Genomic DNA, 19,724 nt, shown 5'->3' with positions numbered 1-19,724 from the left:
TCACCTGCTCGTTGCGTCCTTCCCTGCCATTGACTGCCATAATTGCGTTTGAATTAATTAGCTGGCTGATTGATAGCCGATAAAACGTACATCTGGTCAGACGGGGCTTGGTGGAAAAAAAACGCTGGGCAATCTCAAATGAAACGAGCTGCTTGAAGCGGCTCCTTTTCGTGCAGGCTCCGTTGAGTTGTAAATCCCCGGCATTTCTGTCTGCACGAATAATTAGGTACATCGACGATTTGGCGATCGACTCTGCAGCGCGTGAACAGAAGAGCTTTGGCTGGTTTATCGTGTGGTTAACAACACCCGTAGCTGGGTTTCGGCGTTGATCCGAAAGCTGCGACTGGATTGCTCGTTCGGTTGGCGCGTGCGGCCACAATTGAACTAAAGGCGGTCGACCGCATGCCGAATGCGCGGAAGTCCACAACTATATATATATATATATATATATATATATATATATATATATATATATATATATATATATTCATTCATATACGACTTCTCCTTTCGGCGAGCTCCCTTAAGGGGTCGCCACAGCGGATCAACTGTCTCCATTTCGCTCTATCCTCCACATCTTCGATTGACACTCCAACCACCCGAATTTCCGCCCTCACCGTATCCATTAACCTTTTCTTTGGCCTTCCTCTTCTCCTCCTGCCTGGCGGCTCCATCTTCAACATCCTTCTCCCGATATACTCCGCTTCCCTTTTGTGCACTTGTCCAAACCAGCATTCTCTCGCCTCTCTCACTTTGTCTCCAAACCGTCCTACCTGCGCTGTCCCTCTAATATACTCATTTCTTATCCTTTCCATCCTCGTCACTCCCAACGAGAATCGCAGCATCTTTAACTCTGCCACCTCCAGCTCCGCTTCCTGTCTTTTTGTTAGTGCCACCGCCTCCAAACCATACAACATAGCTGGTCTCACTACCGTCTTATATACTTTCCCCTTCACTCTTGCAGCTACCCTTCTGTCACAAATCACTCCTGCAACTCTTCTCCAACCACTCCATCCTGCCTGCACTCTCTTTTTCACTTCTCTCCCATACTCCGTTACTTTGGACAGTTGATCCCAAGTATTTAAACCCATCCACCTTCCCCACTTCAAATCCTTGCAACCGCACCATACCACCACCCTCCCTCTCATTTACGCGCATGTACTCCATCTTAATCCGACTGACTATCATTCCCCTTCTCTCCAGTGCGTACCTCCACCTCTCAAGGCTCGCCTCAGCCTGCTCCCTACTCTCCCTACAGATCATGATGTCATCCGCGAACATCATAGTCCATGGAGACTCCAGTCTAATCTCGTCCGTCAACCTGTCCATCACCATTGCAAACAGGAAAGGGCTCAGAGTCGATCCTTGGTGCAATCCCACTTTTACCTAAACTGGTCCGTCATTCCTACCGAACACCTCACCGCTGTCACACTGTCCTCATACATATCCTGCACGATCCTCACATACTTCTCCACCACTCCCGACTTCCTCATACAATGCCACAACTCCTCTCTTGGCACCCTATCATAAGCTTTCTCTAAATCCACAAATACCCAATGTTACTCCTTCTGGCCTTCCCTATACTTCTCCATCAACATTCTCAAAGCAAACATCGCATCAGTGGTGCTCCTTCCTGGCATAAACCCATATTGCTGCTCACAGATCGTCACCTCTCCTCTCAACCTAGCTTCCACTACTCTTTCCCACACTTTCATGGTGTGGCTTAACAACTTTATCCCTCTGTAATTTCCACAGCTCTGCACATCACCCTTGTTCTTGAAAATCGGAACCAGTACACTTAATCTCCACTCCTCCGGCATCCTCTCACTTTCCAAGACTTTATTAAACAATCTGGTGAACAACCCCACTGCCATCTCTCCTAAGCACTTCCATGCCTCCACTGGTATACCATCTGGGCCAACCACCTTTCCACTTTTCATCTTCTTCATAGCAGTCCTCACGTCATCCTTACTGATCCACCCCACTTCCAGATTCACGATCTCCACCTCTTCCAACCTTCTCTCTCTCTCATTTTCTTCATTCATCAGCTCCTCACAGTACTCCACCCACCTTCTCAACTCTCTCTCCTCGCTCGTCAGCACATTCCCATTTGCGTCCTTTATCACCCGAACCTGCAGCACATCCTTCGCAGCTCGGTCCCTCTGTCTTGCCAATCGGTATAAATCCTTTTCCCCTTCTTTTGTATCCAGCTTCTCATACAGCTCGTCATATGCCTTTTCCTTGGCCTTTGCCACCTCTCTTTTTGCCTTTCGCCGCCACTCCTTGAACTCCTGCCGACTTTCTTCGTCTCTCTGATTGTCCCACTTCCTTTTCGCCAACCCCTTCTTCCTTATGCTTTCCTGTACTTCCTCGTTCCACCACCAAGTCTCCTTATCTTCCTTCCTCTGTCCAGATGTCACACCAAGTCCCTTCCTTGCTATCTTCCTAACCACTTCTTCTGTAGTTGCCCAATCATCCCACCCATCTTTACCACCTTCCAATGCCTGTCTCACCTCCTCCCTAAATTTCACGCAACAGTCTTCCTCCTTCAGCTTCCACCATCTGGTCCTTGGTTCAGCCCTCACTCTCTTCCTCAACCTGACCTCTAAAATCATCCTCCACTCTTGTATATCACCTTGTGTTCCTCCTTCTTGAAATACGTTTTTACCACTGCCATTTCCATTCTTTTTGCAAACTCTACCACCATTTGCCCTTCCACATTTCTCTTGTTGATACTGTACCTACCCATCACCTACTCATCCTCCTTTATTCCCTTCCCCAACATGCCCATTGAAATCTGCTCCAATCACCACTCCTTCTTCCTTGGATACACTCTACACCACTTCATCTAACTCACTCCAGAAATCTTCTTTATACTCCATCTCACACCCCATATGCAGGGCATATGCACTGATGACATTCATCATCACCCCTTCAATTTCCAAATTCACACTCATCACTCGGTCAGACACTCTCCTTATCTCCTATACCCTCTTGACATGATCTTCCTTCAGGATTACCCCGACACCATTTCTCCTCCCATCCACACCATGGTAGCACAGTTTAAAACCAACTCCAATGCTCCTCGCCTTACTCCCCATCCACTTGGTATCTTGTACACACAGTATGTCCGCCTTTCTTCTCTCCATCACATCAGCCAACGCTCGCCCTTTGCCAGTCATGGTCCCAACATTCAGAGTTCCAACTCTCACCTGCACACTTCTACCCTTCCCCCTCTCCTACTGCCTCTGGACTCGCCTTCCCCGTCTCCTTCTCTTCCTTCGCCCAGCAGTAGCACAATTTCCACTGGTACCCTGCTGACCACCGGTGGCGGTCGTTGGTAACCCGGGCCTCGACCGATCCGGTATGGAAATTCGTTTTGTTGTCCGCATAATGATTTGGCATAGGTTTTTACGCCGGATGCCCTTCATGACGCAACCCTGGTCACCTCTTTCGACAACGTATATGTATGTATATATATATATATATATATATATATATATATATGTATGTATATATATATATATATATATATATATATATGTATGTATATATGTAGTGTCTCCAAAAATGTACTCACTCTTTAAATGATAATAAATGCGTTCTTTATTGACTTAGAAACAAGATTAATGGTTAAATGGATACATGCATGTTTACAAATGTTCAAACTGGCAACCATCACGTTCCAAACACAGCCGATAACGTGGACCAATGTATTCAACAGCGTTACAAATCATTTCATTTGGAACTGCAAGACATTGTCTTTCAATTTCCTCTTTCAGCTCATCGACTGGTGCTTGTTTTGAGCCCGAAACCTTATCTTTGAGATATCCCCATAAAAAGAAGTCCATTGGAGTGAGGTCTGGGGAACGCGCAGGGAATTCAACACTACTTCTTCTCCCAATCAATCTGCTCGGAAAAGTTGCTTCGAGATAGGCCCTTACATCACGGTGGTAGTGGGGAGGTGCTCCATCTTGCTGAAAGTAAATCTCTTCGACACGTGGACCGACGGATTCCTGCAGCATGTTTAAGTAAACTTCCCCAGTGACAGTTTGGTCAAAAAATAATGGCCCTAGGATGACCAATGCTGATATCCCACACCACACAGTAACCCCTGGTAAGTTTAAATGGTGTTCCATTGTAACGTGGATTTTCAGGAGCCCAGTAGGTGCAATTGTGTCGGTTAATTGAGCCATTTAACTTGAAGCTGGCCTCATCGCTCCAAACAATTTTGGATGGAAATGCTGCATCTTCTTCGCATTTTCCCATGTACCACTCACAAAATTCAGCTTTCCAGTCAGGATCGTCTTTGTTTCGAGCATGGATTAATTTTGGAATGTAACTTTTCCAATTAATTCGCTTCAAAATGCGATGGGCGCTTGATTTTGGGATTCCTGTCTCACGAGCCATTTGTTGGACAGATTTCCGTGGGGATCGGTGGAGGGTTTCCAGCAATTGATTTCCCTTTATAGGGGTGGTTGATGACTGTGGTCTTCCTGAACGCTCCTTAAGGCGCTGTCACACCTTGATGATTTAGCCAGCAATGGCAACGTATAAAAATGTATGTAAAACGTTGGCGTACACTGAAATTTTGATGTTTTTTTTTTTAAGTTTTGGTCGTATTCATAACGTGTTGGTCGTATGCATAACATATTAGTAACGGGCACAGAATGTTTTGTTGTCTTATAGATAACTTATACCAACGAATGCTTAGCCTGTTGTCGGCGTTCACAACCTATGCCCAATAATAGTCTAACTTAGGCATAGCGTGCTGCACGTATCGCCGACGATCACGTGGCGTAGCCTATTAAAAAGCTGCCGCTCGCTGATTTAAATCATAATGGCCTGAGAATTGGAAGTGTCAACATCGCAGTCACACCTTGACGATTTAGCCAGCGTATGCCAACCTATGAAAAATGTGTCTAAAACGCTGGCACACGTCGAATACGGTATGGTTAAGTTGTGTATACGTTAAGAGCACACTGTCATATTTCGTGGTACGTTTAGTACGTCGTGAAATTTCAAGCGTGCTGAAAATTTTACGACGTACTCGCCGTATGGCTCGCATGTTCCGCTACGCTGGGAATAAGTTGGTGGCACGATATGCGATCATTGACACAAGTTCCTTGTAAGTTACTCATAAGTCGAAACGCTTCGAGGTAATGTTTAGCATACCCGAAACTTATTTTCTTCGTCAAGGCACATTTTATTTTTTTCTCCTTGGCTCCGTGAAGGCACGTGATGAAATATCTGAAGTTGTTGTTTTTTTTATTAACCTTCGCCATCGAAGATCGGAGGTTACTGTTTTCACCCCTTTCTGTTTGTTTGTTTGTTTGTGAACAGTATTACGGAAAAACTCCTCGACGGATTTCGACGAAACTTGGTGGGGGTTTCAGTATGGTCCAAGGATTATGCCATTAGATTTTTGGACTTTGTCCCCCCCCCCAAAAAAAATAGTGAGAGATAAAAAATATTTTTGTTTGCATTTCTACATGATTTAAGTGATTTCCAACCCCCCCCCCAAAAAAAAAAAAAAATTTGCAACTTTTTTTTCAACAATTTCTATTTCTTTTTTTTGCATTTCTACATGTTTTAATTGATTTCCAACCCCCCCTCCCCCCCAAAAAAATGTTGGAGAAAAGAACTATGACTCTGTCAGCACTGTTGACATATTTAATGAATAAGATTTTAGGTTCACTTGAGTGACCCAGCAGTATTGGCGGCGGAGGTTTTGCACTCTCCCGCCTCTCTCGTTATTTTTTTTTTTAGTCTATCACGAATTTTAAAATATATTCGGGCATTTGCTCTTAAGTTTCGACGTCGACGTGACAATATCCTCAAACAGAAAATATTTACAGAGGAAGAACTAAGAATAAGACATGAGCAAACTGAAGAGTCAATCGGACGTGACATAACGGCACGTGACGAAATATCGGAAGTTATTGTTTTTGTTTCTTTTTTTTAACGCTGCCAATACACCATTATATGGTAGCTGTAAATTAGAAACACGTTCAGTAAGTTCTGTGGTCGTCCGGAAGACGTCAATCAAATACTTCTACATACGTCAATATGCATTGGAGGTACGTTACACATAGGTTCAGAGCACGTTACTCATAGGTTAGAAATAAGTTTTGGGTACGCTAAGCATTACCTCGACGTGTTTCGACTTATGAGTAACGTGCCTCGACGTGTGTGCAACGATCGTGTAACGTGCCTACAACACGTTACTCATAGGTTATAAATAAGTTTCGGGTATGCTAATCATTACCTCGACGTGTTTCGACTTATTAGTAACTTACAAGTAACGTGTGTCAACGATCGCAATACGTGCCTACAACTTATGGCCAGCGTCGCGGAACGTGTGAGTCATACGCTGGCATACATCGTAAAATTTCAAGCCTTCTAAAATTTGAGGACAACCGCAAAGTACAACGATGAAAGCCAGCGTACTACAACGTATGGCAGTGTTTTTCAGCATGCTCTTAACGTATACAAACTTACCCATAACGTATTTGACGTGTGCTGGTGTTTTCGCCCAATTTTGCATACGTCAAGCATACGTTGGCTAAATCGTCAAAGTGTGACAGGGCCTTTATGGACGTCATGCACAGTTCCATCTGTTTGAAACTTATCTCGGATGCGAGCAATGGTGCATCGCGTTTGTGGGTCTTTGTGAAAATGTCTTCTAAATTGTCTTTGCACTTCAATGATGTTTTTGTGCTTCCAGTAGCACTGTATGATAAATTTTCGTTCTTCAAAACCTAGTCGTACTTCTGCCATTATTAGGGTCAATTTGATCTGAAAATAAATGAAAAATTCAATGAGTTATGAGGAGCCAAAATGTGAGTACATTTTTTTGGGGACACCCTGTGTGTGTATATATATATATGTATATATATATATATATATATATATATATATATATATATATATATATATATATATATATATATATATATATATATATATATATATATATATATATATATATATATATACACACACACACACACCTGTATGAGTGTACAGTGCCTTCAGAAAGTAAAGTAATCGCACCCCTCAACTTTTTTCACATTTTGTTATAAGTGTTGCATCCTGAATTTGAAATGGATTCAATTTAATTTTTTGTCATGGATGTACACAAAATGACAAAGTGCAAAAATGTTTTTAGAAACTTTTACAAAGTAATCAAAAATGAAAAACATAAATGTCTTGCATCAACAAGTATTGAACCTCTTTGCTATGACACTCCAAATTGAGCTCAGGTGCATCCAATTTCTATTGATCATCCTTGAGATGTCACTGCGACTTGATTGGAGTCCACCTGTGGCCAATTCAATTGATTGGACATAGTTTGGAAAGAAAAGCACCTTTCTATGTAAGGGCCCACAGTTGACTGCATGCGAGAGCAGAAACTACTATGAAGTCCAACAAACTGTTGAAATCTGAGATAGAACTGTGAGGAGGCCTAGATTTGGGGAAAGGTATAAAACGATTTCTCGATGGTTGAAAGCTCCCAAATGCACATTGAGCTCCATCATTAGAAAATGGAACGACCCAGACTCTTCACAGAGTTCGCCGGCCAATCAAACTGATCATCTGGGCAAGAAGGATCTTGGTCAGGGAGGTGACCACTCTGACGGAGCTGGAGAGTTCCTTGGCTGAGATGGGAGAACCTGCCGGAAGGATAACAGCTTCTACAGCACTTCACAAGTCGAGGCTTTATAGAGAGTGGCCAGGCGGAAGCCACTCTTGAGAAAAACACACATGAGGGCAACACCTGTAGTTTGCAAAAAGGCACATGAAAGACTGAGCATGAGGCAAAATATTCTGTGGTCTAATGAGATGAAAATTGAACACTTTGGCCTGAATGCAGAGCACTATATCTTGTGGAAACTGAGCACAGCTTATCACCCACCTAACACCATCCCTACTGTGAAGCATGGTTGATGCAGCATCATGCTATGGGGATGATTTTCAGCATCAGGGACTGCGAGACTTGTAAGGATAGAGGGAACAATGAATGGAGCCAAATATAGTCAAATTGTTCGAAGAGAACCTGCTTCAGAGTGCAAAAAACCTAAGACTGCGGCGAAGATTTACGTTCCAACAGGACGATGACCCCAAGCATACAGCCAAAGCAACACTAGAATGGCTTCAGAACAAGAACATGAAAGTCCTTGAGTGGCTGAGCCAGAGCTCAGACTTGAATCCCATTGAGAATCTGTGGACAGACCTGAAGATTGCTGTTCAGTGACACTCCTCATTCAACTTGACAGAGTTTGTGCAAATCTGCAAGGAAGAATGGGAGAAAATCCCCAAGTCCAGATGTGCAAGGATGATTCAGACATACCCAAGAAGACTTGAATCTGTAATCTCCGCCAAAGATGCTTCGACAAAGTATTTACTCAGGGGCGTGGATACTTATGTAAATTAGATATTTCTGCATTTCATTTTTAATAACTTTGTGAAAATTCCGAAAAACATGCTTTCACTTTGTCAGTGTGGGGTATTTTGGGTATATCGGTGGCAAAAATTGAAATTTAAGCCGTTTTAAATTCAGGCTGTAACGTAACAAAATGTGACAAAGGTGTGTGTGTGTGTGTGTGTGTGTGTGTGTGTGTGTGTGTGTGTGTGTGTGTGTGTGTGTGTGTGTGTGTGTGTGTGTGTGTGTGTGTGTGTGTGTGTGTTCGTTCACATATGCACACAGTGCTATCAGAAAGTATGGAATTTGCAGCCTGGCATGTTTTCCTCTTTGAAGGACCAAGTGTGATTTGTTCCAAATGGAATGAAGGCCTTCATCTCGGCCCTTTTTGGGGCTTTTTTTGTATGCGTGGTCAAGGCTCATGAAAGAGATAGCACACTGAACAGATCAGGATGTAACGGACAAAACACGCATGCATGGAGAAGGAAAAACTGGAAATTTTGGAGTGATTTGCGTGGGGTTGATGGAGGGTTGTCTGCTCATTTGTAGACTTTTCAGTTCATTTGTTCATCTTCTTAATTTGTTCCTCTCTCCAACTCCAGTGGTAACTCCAAAAGTTCGTCCTGCACCACCTGCGACAGCCCCTCGTAAGGATGTCGTGAAGGATGGAACGCTCAAGAAGGTTGTGGAATTTGTGGAAAGTGAAGATGGCAAGAAGATGAAGGTACGAGCTGAATCTTCCCTGCTGTTCTGATAATATGAAGACAATAATTACCGTACTTTCCGGTGTTTTAAACCGCGGCCGAGTCTGAACCACAGCCCTGTTTTTCACCCTCAAAAAAAGAAAATACTAACTTTTCTGGTGTATTACCCGCACCCATGTTTTTCACCCTTAAAATAGTAGCCTGGTGTTGGCTCAGTGGTTAGGGTGTTCGCTTGGGATCCTAGGGTCCTGAGTTCAAGCTCTGTCGGCCGCTGAATTAATACACCAGGGGGTTGATTCAGCCTGTCATCCTTCTGAGGTCGGCGAAATGTGTACCATTTCCAGTGTGTGTACTGGTAGAGGGTCACTGCATCAGCGACACAGTCGCGCTTCAAGAAATGATAGCTGCCATACGACCACACACACACAAATGACACACCCTCAAAATAAATGAATATATTGATCATTTAATTTTCTGTTCTCAAGCTAAATATGTTTGTGCATTAACTTTTTATGGAACAAAGTGACGGAAGTATCAACCTTCTTACTCCCACATCCGCTTAATTTTGTCTCGGTCTTATTCACATTTTCAAGAAGATGAAGAGACAGGAGAGAATGCCAAGACGTTTTTATTTTTCTTTCTTATTTTTTAATATTATTTAGGATTTTTTTGTTGTTGTTACCAGGAAAAGGAAGAAAAGGGATTCATACCGGTATCATACATATTTTCTTGTAGATTTGTGGTCCTGAAACGGGCCGTTTGGGTTTGATGAAGCTTTTCAGCTAAACCCGAAGAAATCCTCGTCAATTCTTTCCTCGTCGAAGGCGGCACTTCACTCCTTGTCCGAATTACGGTACACCAAGTCCACGTTGCTGTTACTGTCATTTGCAGCCTCCTCCTCACAAATGATGTCGTCCTCTGTGCCATTCATATTTTTGGAGATTCAGCATTTCAGAAATGCTCACTTGATGATGTCCGACGGTATCTCCTCCCACACCGTGACGATCCAGCCGCAGATCAGAAAGTCGACCTTTCTCATCCTCACGCTGTTGGTGTAGGTCTTCTCCACACTCATTATCCAGTCGGACTAGTAACGACATTGCCCGTCCTTGAACGGCTTGTTTATAGACATCAAGGGGCTGCAAGAGCGATGTTATCCCACTTGGGATGACGACGAGGTTGCTGTTGGTCTGACAGAGCAGTGCTTTGGTGTCGCCGGTCTTGTGACAACTGAACGCATCCAGAACAAGCATGCTCCGTCGTTGGGAGAGACCACCATCTGCCCTACTACTCCAGGCCATGTGCACCCACTCTTGGACCAATCGCTCGTCTATCCAATCCTTCTGCTGCGCACGAACAATGATGCCGGCTGGAAACTAGACTTTGGGCATTGTCTTCCTCTTCAGCACGACATATGGGGGAAGCTTGCCACCGTCTGTGGTGCAGGCGAGCATGACCTCTTGACCAATCGTGTTAATCGTTCTATTGTACTCCCCCCTTCACTGTGATTGTGGTCCCTCTCGAATGTCGAAGGTAAGGGGGTGGGGGCGGGGTCTGGTCTGCATTCCTGATCCTGCTGAGGGGATATTCATGGTCTCGGCAAAGCTTGATGATGATGGACTGGAAGCGCATTTTCTTCTCAGCCTTATCATTGGGTAGATGCTGGGAGATGTCTGTGCGGCGTCGAGGCGACAGTTGATGACGTACCGTGAACCTGTAGGCCCACGATGTGCTGGCCGTGCAGTCCCCAGTGTAATCCTCAGCTAAGCTCTTCGCCTTCAGCCTGAGTGTAGGTGTTGAGATGGCAGACCCCTATGCACTTTTCTCCCAGACCAAAGTGACGAGACTCTCCATGAGCTGGGGCCACTTCGCTGACTTCCCCTCAGCACATTCTTCTTCCTTTGCATCTTCTCTATTGTTGCCTTGCTCGTTTTCCAGTGCCACATGATTGTCTCGTCCAATCCAAATCGCTTCCCAGAGTCCCGGTTCCCAAACTCTTCTGCAGACCGGCAGACGGAGAGTTTGAACGCTATGGTGAATTGCTGCCTTGACATCTTGATTGATAGAATTGATACGTCGCGTAAGCTGAGGCACTCGCAAAGCATAAAGTTGCCCTTCTTGAGGGTCACATGATTACCACCATCCTTTTGTCGGATGCACACAAGGTTTCACGCAAGCTTATTTGAGGTGCTTGCGAGTGTCTCGTATTTAGCAGACGTTCTGAGAGCGCTTATAGAGGATTGAGATGAGAGACATTTTTAAAGTCAGAGTTACTCTTGGGAAAGTAGACGAGCATGCTCGAAGCTGACATTTTTTTTTTTTCGTGAATACCAAACCATTTCTGCTGGTGCTCATTGGAGAACCAAATAAAATAATAAATGATATGAACCCCTGGAGATTGTGAATAATTCTTCTTTTCATGCGAGACCAGGTGTTTGTGTTCCACTTTTGTGTTTAATGGTGTTTTCAGAGCTGCTAGGCTCTATATATGCCACGCCCATAAACTCCAGGTGACTCCTTTTTATTATTTATTTAATTTCTGCACACGAAAACGCTGCACAAATTGTTCACCTGAACCGAATTTAAATGGCAGAGTTGAGCTTAACAGCAGTTCTGACTGCTAAAAAAAGTACTCATCGATATTGATAAATGTCAGTGTTTGTCAGTGTGTCTCCTCCATAACTACAAACCATGAGACCTAGTAGCCTGAAATTTTGCATACATACTAAGGGAACTCCATGGATGTGCAAGAGTGAAAATTGGCTGTTTGAGTTAATTAAAACACCCCTTTTGAAGATGATTAACGGCTTTAATTATATTGTACAGCAGGCACATCCTTGGACACCCTCGGACACTTGCCTCGCACTCAACGGGCCCAAATTCGCCATTTTGTTCGGCCTTTTCAACCATGCCTCGAAATGGAAACACGATCTCCTCTCACGGACTAATTATAGTATACTCTCAAATCCCGAATAAGCATGGGGGTCTGAATAACCGTGTAGGGTGGAAGATTTTCCAAATTTTAATAAGAGTAGATGGCGGAATAAGCGTGTAGGGTGGAAAATCCAAGAAAGTCGAATAAGAAGGTCGAGTGGAAAAAATGTGACAAATATAGAACATGAATTTTATTGTTCAAATACATCTATGTATAATTCCAGCAATCTCTGTGTGTGTCTGTCTGCAGGTATGTGTCTGTGTGTCTGTATGCGACCGTCGTTTCTCGACGACGACCAGTCCGATCTGATTGAAACTTGCCAGGAATATTGCTGGTGACCAGCGGATGTGCCTTTTCAAGGTTTGATATTAATCGGACAAGCGGTTCCCAAGTTACTGCCATTTATCTGTCAACCAATGACAAGACATGGTGCTATGACGTCACGTATATATATATATATATATATATATATATATATATATATATATATATATATATATATATATATATATATATATATATATATATATATATATATATTTTTTTTTTGCACGATTGACGTCACAATTCTTCTTCGTTTGGTATGATGTCACAATCGACGCTGGGGACCTGAGTGTGTGCCTTTTCAAGGTTTGATATTGTTCTTCATCCGTTTCAGCTGTTTCCCAAGTGTTTCGCAAGGTTTGAAAGCTGTTTTTTTTCCCAAGGTTTGAATTAATTGTTCAAATTATTAATTAATCCCAAGGTTTGAATTTTCCCAGCTTTGAAAAGGTTTGAAAAACAGATGTTTCCAAAGGGTTTGAAGCTGTTTTTCCCCAAGGTTTGAATTAATTGTTGTGCTTGGTAGACATTTGTGAATCCATTTACAGAGAGAGGGGTGAGAGAGAGAGGAGGAGGCGAGGGGGGGTGGGGGCGAGAGAGGAGGGGTGAGACTAGGGAGAGGGGGGGAGAGAGAGGGGGAGTCACAATTCTTCTTCTTCATTTGATATGACGTCACAATTGATGCTGGGGACCTGAGTATGTTTCCCAGGTGTTTCCCAAGTTATGGCCATTTATGATATGGTTGGTCCGATCTAATTGAAGCAATGTCCCAATCCAGTCGTCGTTTACGAGAGTGAAGGAACGAAGCTGCATACTGGCACGCATCTACGGGCACGCACCTATGGGCCCGCACTCGTACATTACAATGCCAAGATGCGTACTGTACTCTACGCTTTTTATTTGGCAATCTGTATGCGCTTCTTCACACTCCTTCAGGCATTTGCGTTGATTGCTTTGAATCTGCTGAACTGTGGAGTGAAGAGTTCGGATGTGGAAGACTAATGTTTGTCGATCACAGCTTGGATGTCATCAAGGAATGCACAGTCTGCTTTTGTTTCATCATCTGTAGCTTCGTGTGAGAGAGTGGAGGTAGACGGGAGGTCTTCTTGAATTGATACAATGTCTGTCTGACTTTCGTTCTCATCTGAATCTGGGACCCCACCTATTGCATCAATTATTGGCGGAGATCGTTGGCAGATGAAGGAATTTCGGGAGTAAAGACGACACATCTCTCGACGGGACAGCATTGTCACCCTACACGCTCGCCGGTGTAAATATGACCTGTGGGTGGCAAGAACGATTTTTTTTAATAAGTGTGTAGACTCGAATAGAGGCCGTGTAGGAGGGATTTTCACTTCACTTTCACTGCATGCACGCTTATTCGGGACTTGAGAGTATAACCGAAATGTGATGTCGGATTTGAGAATTGAATGTGGAGTGAAATCCGAAAATTTTTAACAAATTAGCGATTTTATTTTTTATAACTTGGTGTATTTATTTAAGCAAAGCATTAAACTTAACTTCGACGACTGTTCGTACGATTATATCGAGTGAAGAATAAATGGTGGAATGTGCAGAAAGTGTACATTAATTGAGTGAAATTCCGTGCTTTACAACCTGCTTTTGCAATCCATGACGGAACAGTCCACAGGGGTCCTTTTTTTCGGAAATTACATACGCAGTCTGCTCTTTCTGTTTTGGGCTTTTTACTTGCATTACAAAATATTCATATAAATGTACTGTTGTAGTTCTGCCAAAATATTAAGTCTGTAGTTTATGCAAGCGTAGAGGAACTTTTTTTTGCTGCAAGTGAAGAGGCCTTTTTTTTTTGCTTTTTCACTGTTTTGTGTGTGCTTTCATGACAAAATATTTCAAATACACTTATAGTGCAATATATTAATAGTCGGTAGTTTCTGGAAGCGAAGAGATATGTCGACAGCACACATGGACGTGCTAGAAATGGGATCAAATGACTCTCTGAGGGGTGTGTTCATGCCTGTTCTTGGTTATGTGAGTGCGGTGCGCGGGTTTCGCGGACGTGCGATCTGACCTCGACCTCAGGCCCGTGGTGCATGGCACTGCGGAGGAGGTTATTTGGCCGTCACGTGAACCATGCACTTCTGCAGCGCCCAAGCCTTGGAGCGGACAGACGTGCTACGACATCGACACCACGCAGGACGTGCCACCGTGCAGTGCGTGTGTGGGGAAATCCGTACATGTGTGTGAGTGAAAGATTGAGTAAATCGCCGGTGCACGTTTGGCATGGACCATGAGGAGGTTGGAGGAATGTGGGGGGGGGACTGCATGCAGTTCGGCCGTTACCAAATAGATAACATATCATTAGTTTTGATTTAATTTTTAAATGCTTCCACCCAATTTTATGAAGAACACTGCGGTTAGAAAACGCTGCTGTTTGGGCACGTTTTATCGTCCCGGTAATGCCGTGGTGCGATACCTTCCCATTCTCTCCCCTCAAACTGCTTTCCCATGCCATTCTCTCATGCTGCCTCCTATTTCTCTCTTTAACTAATGTTCATCAAACACGAATAGGAATTTGATCCTTGTTATTTCCATTTTTTTAGCCGCGTCTCGCGTAGCGAACGCTGGCTCTAAGAGAGCTCCGCGTTGTTGTTGTTGTTGTTGTTCTTCTGCTGAAGACAAAACCTTTAGGACTCGGCTCTTTTATATACAGGATTCGGATATCCTTAAATACTAAACACCTGTACACATCCTCGCATTGAGGGTGCCTTTTGAGAGCGTCTATCATCAACTTTTAAATATATTCGGACATTTGCTTTAAAGTTTCGAAAAGTTCACGTTACTATTTAAAAGGTTATTCCATTTAATGTGTTGTAATTTCGTAAATACACGATTTTCTCATCATGAATGAGGAGCCTCCATGATGGGTCTCGCTATTGGCTCCATCAAGGCACGTGACAATATTGGAAGTTGTTGTTATTGCCTTTAGTACGCGGCTCTTGGACACATTTGTCCTTGTTTTTATTCGTCCATCTCTATTAATTTTCCTTTGGGGGAAACCTTTTGCAGATCACAAGAACCTACAAGATTGAGAAGAGAAAGGCTTCGAAGGCTGTGGCTCGTCGAAAAGTGAGATGTTATTTGTTTGGTAAATATCCTGTGGTCTGGTGTTATGTAAAGGAGATATGATTAGCCTAAATGTATTTCACTTCCAACATTAAAAGGGCTCGATATGTGTAACGCAATCGCATTGTAATCAGGTGGAGGTAATGTGGAATTGAGCATGAGCATTCCTATAACTGAGTTCAGTTGACATTTCATGAGTAGTTCCTTTGTCAGAGCGAAGCTCAATCGGCTTCCATCCACCAAACTGTGTTTTTGCGGCAGTTTCTCGGGCTCGTGAAAGAGCTTTAACACACACAAACAACAGTAACTCGTGCAGACAGAGACATCAAACGAGCACGGCCGTTGACCTTGGGGGAAGTTTCTTCCCTGAACGCTCCGGGTACTGGCGGAACTGTCACATGGCGGAGCTTTTCTCTCGACGGTCAGCGAGGCACCTCCTCGAGGGATACCAACCCATGGGGTTTATATCTGTGCACTATACTTCATGTGGCGAAGCAGTCCATATTGATATATTTGATATAATCTATTCACATATGAGGCTACTAACCCGTGTGCTCTGAGGGAGAAGCAGACCTTCATTTTTGACCTTCTGAATGTGTCTTGCTCATGATTTTGGGAGAACCTTGGTAGTTGTACAAGGTGGACACAAGAGCAGGTTTGGAATTGCAAAGTTTAAAAAAATCTGTTCATTGGATTTCCTGTTGGTAGATTTTGTGTTCCTTTTGGCAGAATGTGTTAAATGTTTATTACCTCCACCACTGAAGGTGAAGGAGGTTGTTTTCACCCCCTTGGTGTTTGTTTGTTTGTCTGTGTGCAGGATATCTCAAAAAGTTGTGTACGGATCTGGATGAAATTTGGTGTGTGACAAGGACGAACTGATGAGATTTTGGTGAAGATCATGATTCAGATCCGACCACTTTAATTTCTAAAGTGATTCTTCACCATTGAGAGGCCCAAAAGTGATATCGTACTGTATAGCATGATATTTCAAAAATGTATTTGGCCCGATATGTTCACGTGGATCAGGCATTGCGGGCGGAGGCATGCGCTCTCCCGAGTGCCCTTGTAGTTTGTATTTGTTGTGTTAATTTTGTGTAATGTGTGGTGCATTTGACGTCACCTGTGGTTTCAGTCATTGTTAGTAGCAGTTTAGTGGGTAATTGTTTTATTTTATTGAGATGCTTGATTTTTTTTTTTTTGAAGCTCTTCTTTTCACAGATAGTCAGTCCAGAGGTATGTTGATTTTATTTATTTATTTATTTATTTATTCTTTTTTTAAAGAGAAAAATAAGTCGACAAGAAAATGGTTTGGAAAAGAGTTAATTGAGCCAGTTAATTTGGGAACATACAATAGGGGAAGATTATAAATTACGTGATAGATGTTTGAGCTGTCAAATATGGGGATCATGGCGACGGAGGGTGGCCTTTGCTGTAGGAAATGTATTTAAATGGCCCACATCAGGATTGTAATCGATAGGTTGAAGGGATAGATAACTACTTTGCAGGACGTAATGGAGTGTGAATTTTTTGTAGATAAAGGTTGGTTACTTTTATGAACTGAGCTTGCAGAGGAGATTGGTAGTGGTGAAGATGTCACAAGTGCAGTCAATGGTAAGATTGGAATCAGTCCAGATGGGTTTGGGTGGGGTTTGTGAAGGCAGGGTTGAGGTTGCAGTGAGTGAGCGAGGGTTGAGGTTGGAGCGAGCGAGTAGTAAGGGCAGGGTTGAGGTTGGAGCGAGTGAGTAGTAAAGGCAGGGTTGAGGTTGGAGCAAGCGAGTTGTAAAGGCAGGGTTGAGGTTGGAGCGAGTGAGTAGTAATGATAGGGTTGAGGTTTGAGCGAGTGAGTCGTAAGGGCAGTGTTGAGCTTGGAGCGAGCTCGTGAGTAAGGGCAAGGTTTGAGGTTGGAGCGAGTGAGTAGTAAAGGCAGGGTTGAGGTTGGAGTGAGCGACTAGTAAGGGCAAGGTTGAGGTTGGAGTGACGAGTAGTAAGGGCAGGGTTGAGGTTTGAGCATATGAGTAGTAAAGGCAGGGTTGAGGTTGGAGCGAGTGAGTAGTAAGGGAAGGGTTGAGGTTGGAGCGAGTGAGTAGTAAGGGCAGGGTTGAGGTTGGAGCGAGCGACTCGTAAGGGCAAGGTTGAGGTTGGAGCGAGTGAGTAGTAATGGAAGAGTTGAGGTTGGAGCAAGCGAGTAGTGAAGGCAAGGTTGAGGTTGGAGCGAGTGAGTAGTAAGGGCAGGGTTGAGGTTGGAGCGAGTGAGTAGTAAGGGAAGGGTTGAGGTTGGAGCAAGCGAGTAGTAAAGGCAGGGTTGAGGTTGGAGCGAGCGAGTTGTAACGGCAGGGTTGAGGTTGGAGCGAGTGAGTAGTAATGATAGGGTTGAGGTTTGAGCGAATGAGTCGTAAGGGCAGTGTTGAGCTTGGAGCGAGCTCGTGAGTAAGGGCAGTGTTGAGCTTGGAGCGAGCTCGTGAGTAAGGGCAAGGTTTGAGGTTGGAGCGAGTGAGTAGTAAGGGCAGGGTTGAGGTTGGAGCGAGTGAGTAGTAAGGGCAGGGTTGAGGTTGGAGCGAGTGAGTAGTAAGGGAAGGGTTGAGGTTGGAGCAAGCGAGTAGTAAAGGCAGGGTTGAGGTTGGAGCGAGCGAGTTGTAACGGCAGGGTTGAGGTTGGAGCGAGTGAGTAGTAATGATAGGGTTGAGGTTTGAGTGAGTGAGTCGTAAGGGCAGTGTTGAGCTTGGAGCGAGCTCGTGAGTAAGGGCAGTGTTGAGCTTGGAGCGAGCTCGTGAGTAAGGGCAAGGTTTGAGGTTGGAGCGAGTGAGTAGTAAGGGAAGGGTTGAGGTTTGAGCGAGCGAGTACTAAGGGCAGGGTTGAGGTAGGAGTGAGTGAGTAGTAATGATAGGGTTGAGGTTTGAGCGAGTGAGTCGTAAGGGCAGTGTTGAGCTTGGAGCGAGCTCGTGAGTAAGGGCAAGGTTTGAGGTTGGAGCGAGCGAGTAGTAAAGGCAGGGTTGAGGTTGGAGCGAGCGAGTAGTAAGGGCAGGGTTGAGGTTTGAGCATGTGAGTAGTCAAGGCAGGGTTGAGGTCGGAGCGAGTGAGTTGTAAGGGAAGGGTTGAGGTTGGAGCAAGCGAGTAGTAAAGGCAGGGTTGAGGTTGGAGCGAGCGACTCGTAAGGGCAAGGTTGAGGTTGGAGCGAGCGACTCGTAAGGGCAAGGTTGAGGTTGGAGCGAGTGAGTAGTAAGGGCAGGGTTGAGGTTTGAGCATGTGAGTAGTAAGGGCAGGGTTGAGGTTTGAGCATGTGAGTAGTAAGGGCAGGGTCGAGGTTTGAGCAAGTGAGTCGTAAAGGCAGGGTTGAGGTTGGAGCGAGTGAGTAATAAGGGCAGGGTTGAGGTTGGAGTGAGTGAGTAGTAATGATAGGGTTGAGATTTGAGCGAGTGAGTCATAAGGGCAGTGTTGAGCTTGGAGTGAGCTAGTGAGTAAGGGCAAGGTTTGAGGTTGGAGCGAGCGAGTAGTAAAGCCAGGGTTGAGGTTGGAGCGAGCGACTAGTAAGGGCAGGGTTGAGGCTGGAGCGAGCGACTAGTAAGGGCAGGGTTGAGGTTGGAGCGAGCCACTAGTAAGGGCAGGGTTGAGGTTGGAGCGAGCGACTAGTAAGGCCAGGGTTGAGGTTGGAGCGAGCGACTAGTAAGGGCAGGGTTGAGGGTGGAGCGAGCGACTAGTAAGGGCAGGGTTGAGGTTGGAGCGAGCGACTAGTAAGGGCAGGGTTGAGGTTGGAGCGAGCGACTAGTAAGGGCAGGGTTGAGGTTGGAGCGAGCGACTAGTAAGGGCAGGGTTGAGGTTGGAGCGAGCGACTAGTAAGGGCAGGGTTGAGGTTGGAGCGAGCGACTAGTAAGGGCAGGGTCGAGGTTTGAGCAAGTTTGTAGTAAGGACAGGGTTGAGGTTGGAGCGAGCGCAGTTGGGGTTGAGTGCAGGAATGAGGCCAAAGTGGATGTTTTTTGTTTGACAATGAGAACATTAAAAGCATACACAGTTCATTCTGCAGGAAGGATTGTAGGACATGTAATTTATGTGTTACCATGGTGTCGAGTGGCATCGTATTGTTACTGATCCCAATTTTCTGCCTCGTGTCTTTGCCTATCCTCACCCATTAGAACTGGAAGAAATTTGGGAATGCCGAGTTTGATGCTCCTGGGCCAAACGTCGCTACAACAACAGTCAGTGATGATGTTCTTATGACTTTCATCACCAACAAGGAGGT

The 19,724-nt window shown here is 44.5% G+C and overlaps 1 protein-coding gene across 1 annotated transcript in view; it reads left to right on the top strand.

The window, feature by feature from the left end:
* EIF3G (eukaryotic translation initiation factor 3 subunit G) overlaps positions 1 to 19,724 on the top strand; it is a 40,240-nt gene that overhangs the window by 9,237 nt on the left and 11,279 nt on the right. Inside the window, exons 3-5 of the mRNA XM_085847420.1 lie at positions 9,028 to 9,149; positions 15,434 to 15,493; positions 19,618 to 19,722. Coding sequence (XP_085703546.1) covers positions 9,028 to 9,149; positions 15,434 to 15,493; positions 19,618 to 19,722 — 287 coding nt within the window. The remainder of the gene's footprint in view (positions 1 to 9,027; positions 9,150 to 15,433; positions 15,494 to 19,617; positions 19,723 to 19,724) is intronic.

This window comes from Eptatretus burgeri, chromosome 1 (assembly GCF_056783735.1).
Source record: "Eptatretus burgeri isolate ZD-2024b chromosome 1, Ebu_testis_v1, whole genome shotgun sequence".
NCBI classification, from domain to species: domain Eukaryota; kingdom Metazoa; phylum Chordata; class Myxini; order Myxiniformes; family Myxinidae; genus Eptatretus; species Eptatretus burgeri.
The sequence above is the reverse complement of the archived record's forward strand: the minus strand, read 5'-3'. Positions and strand labels throughout refer to the sequence as shown.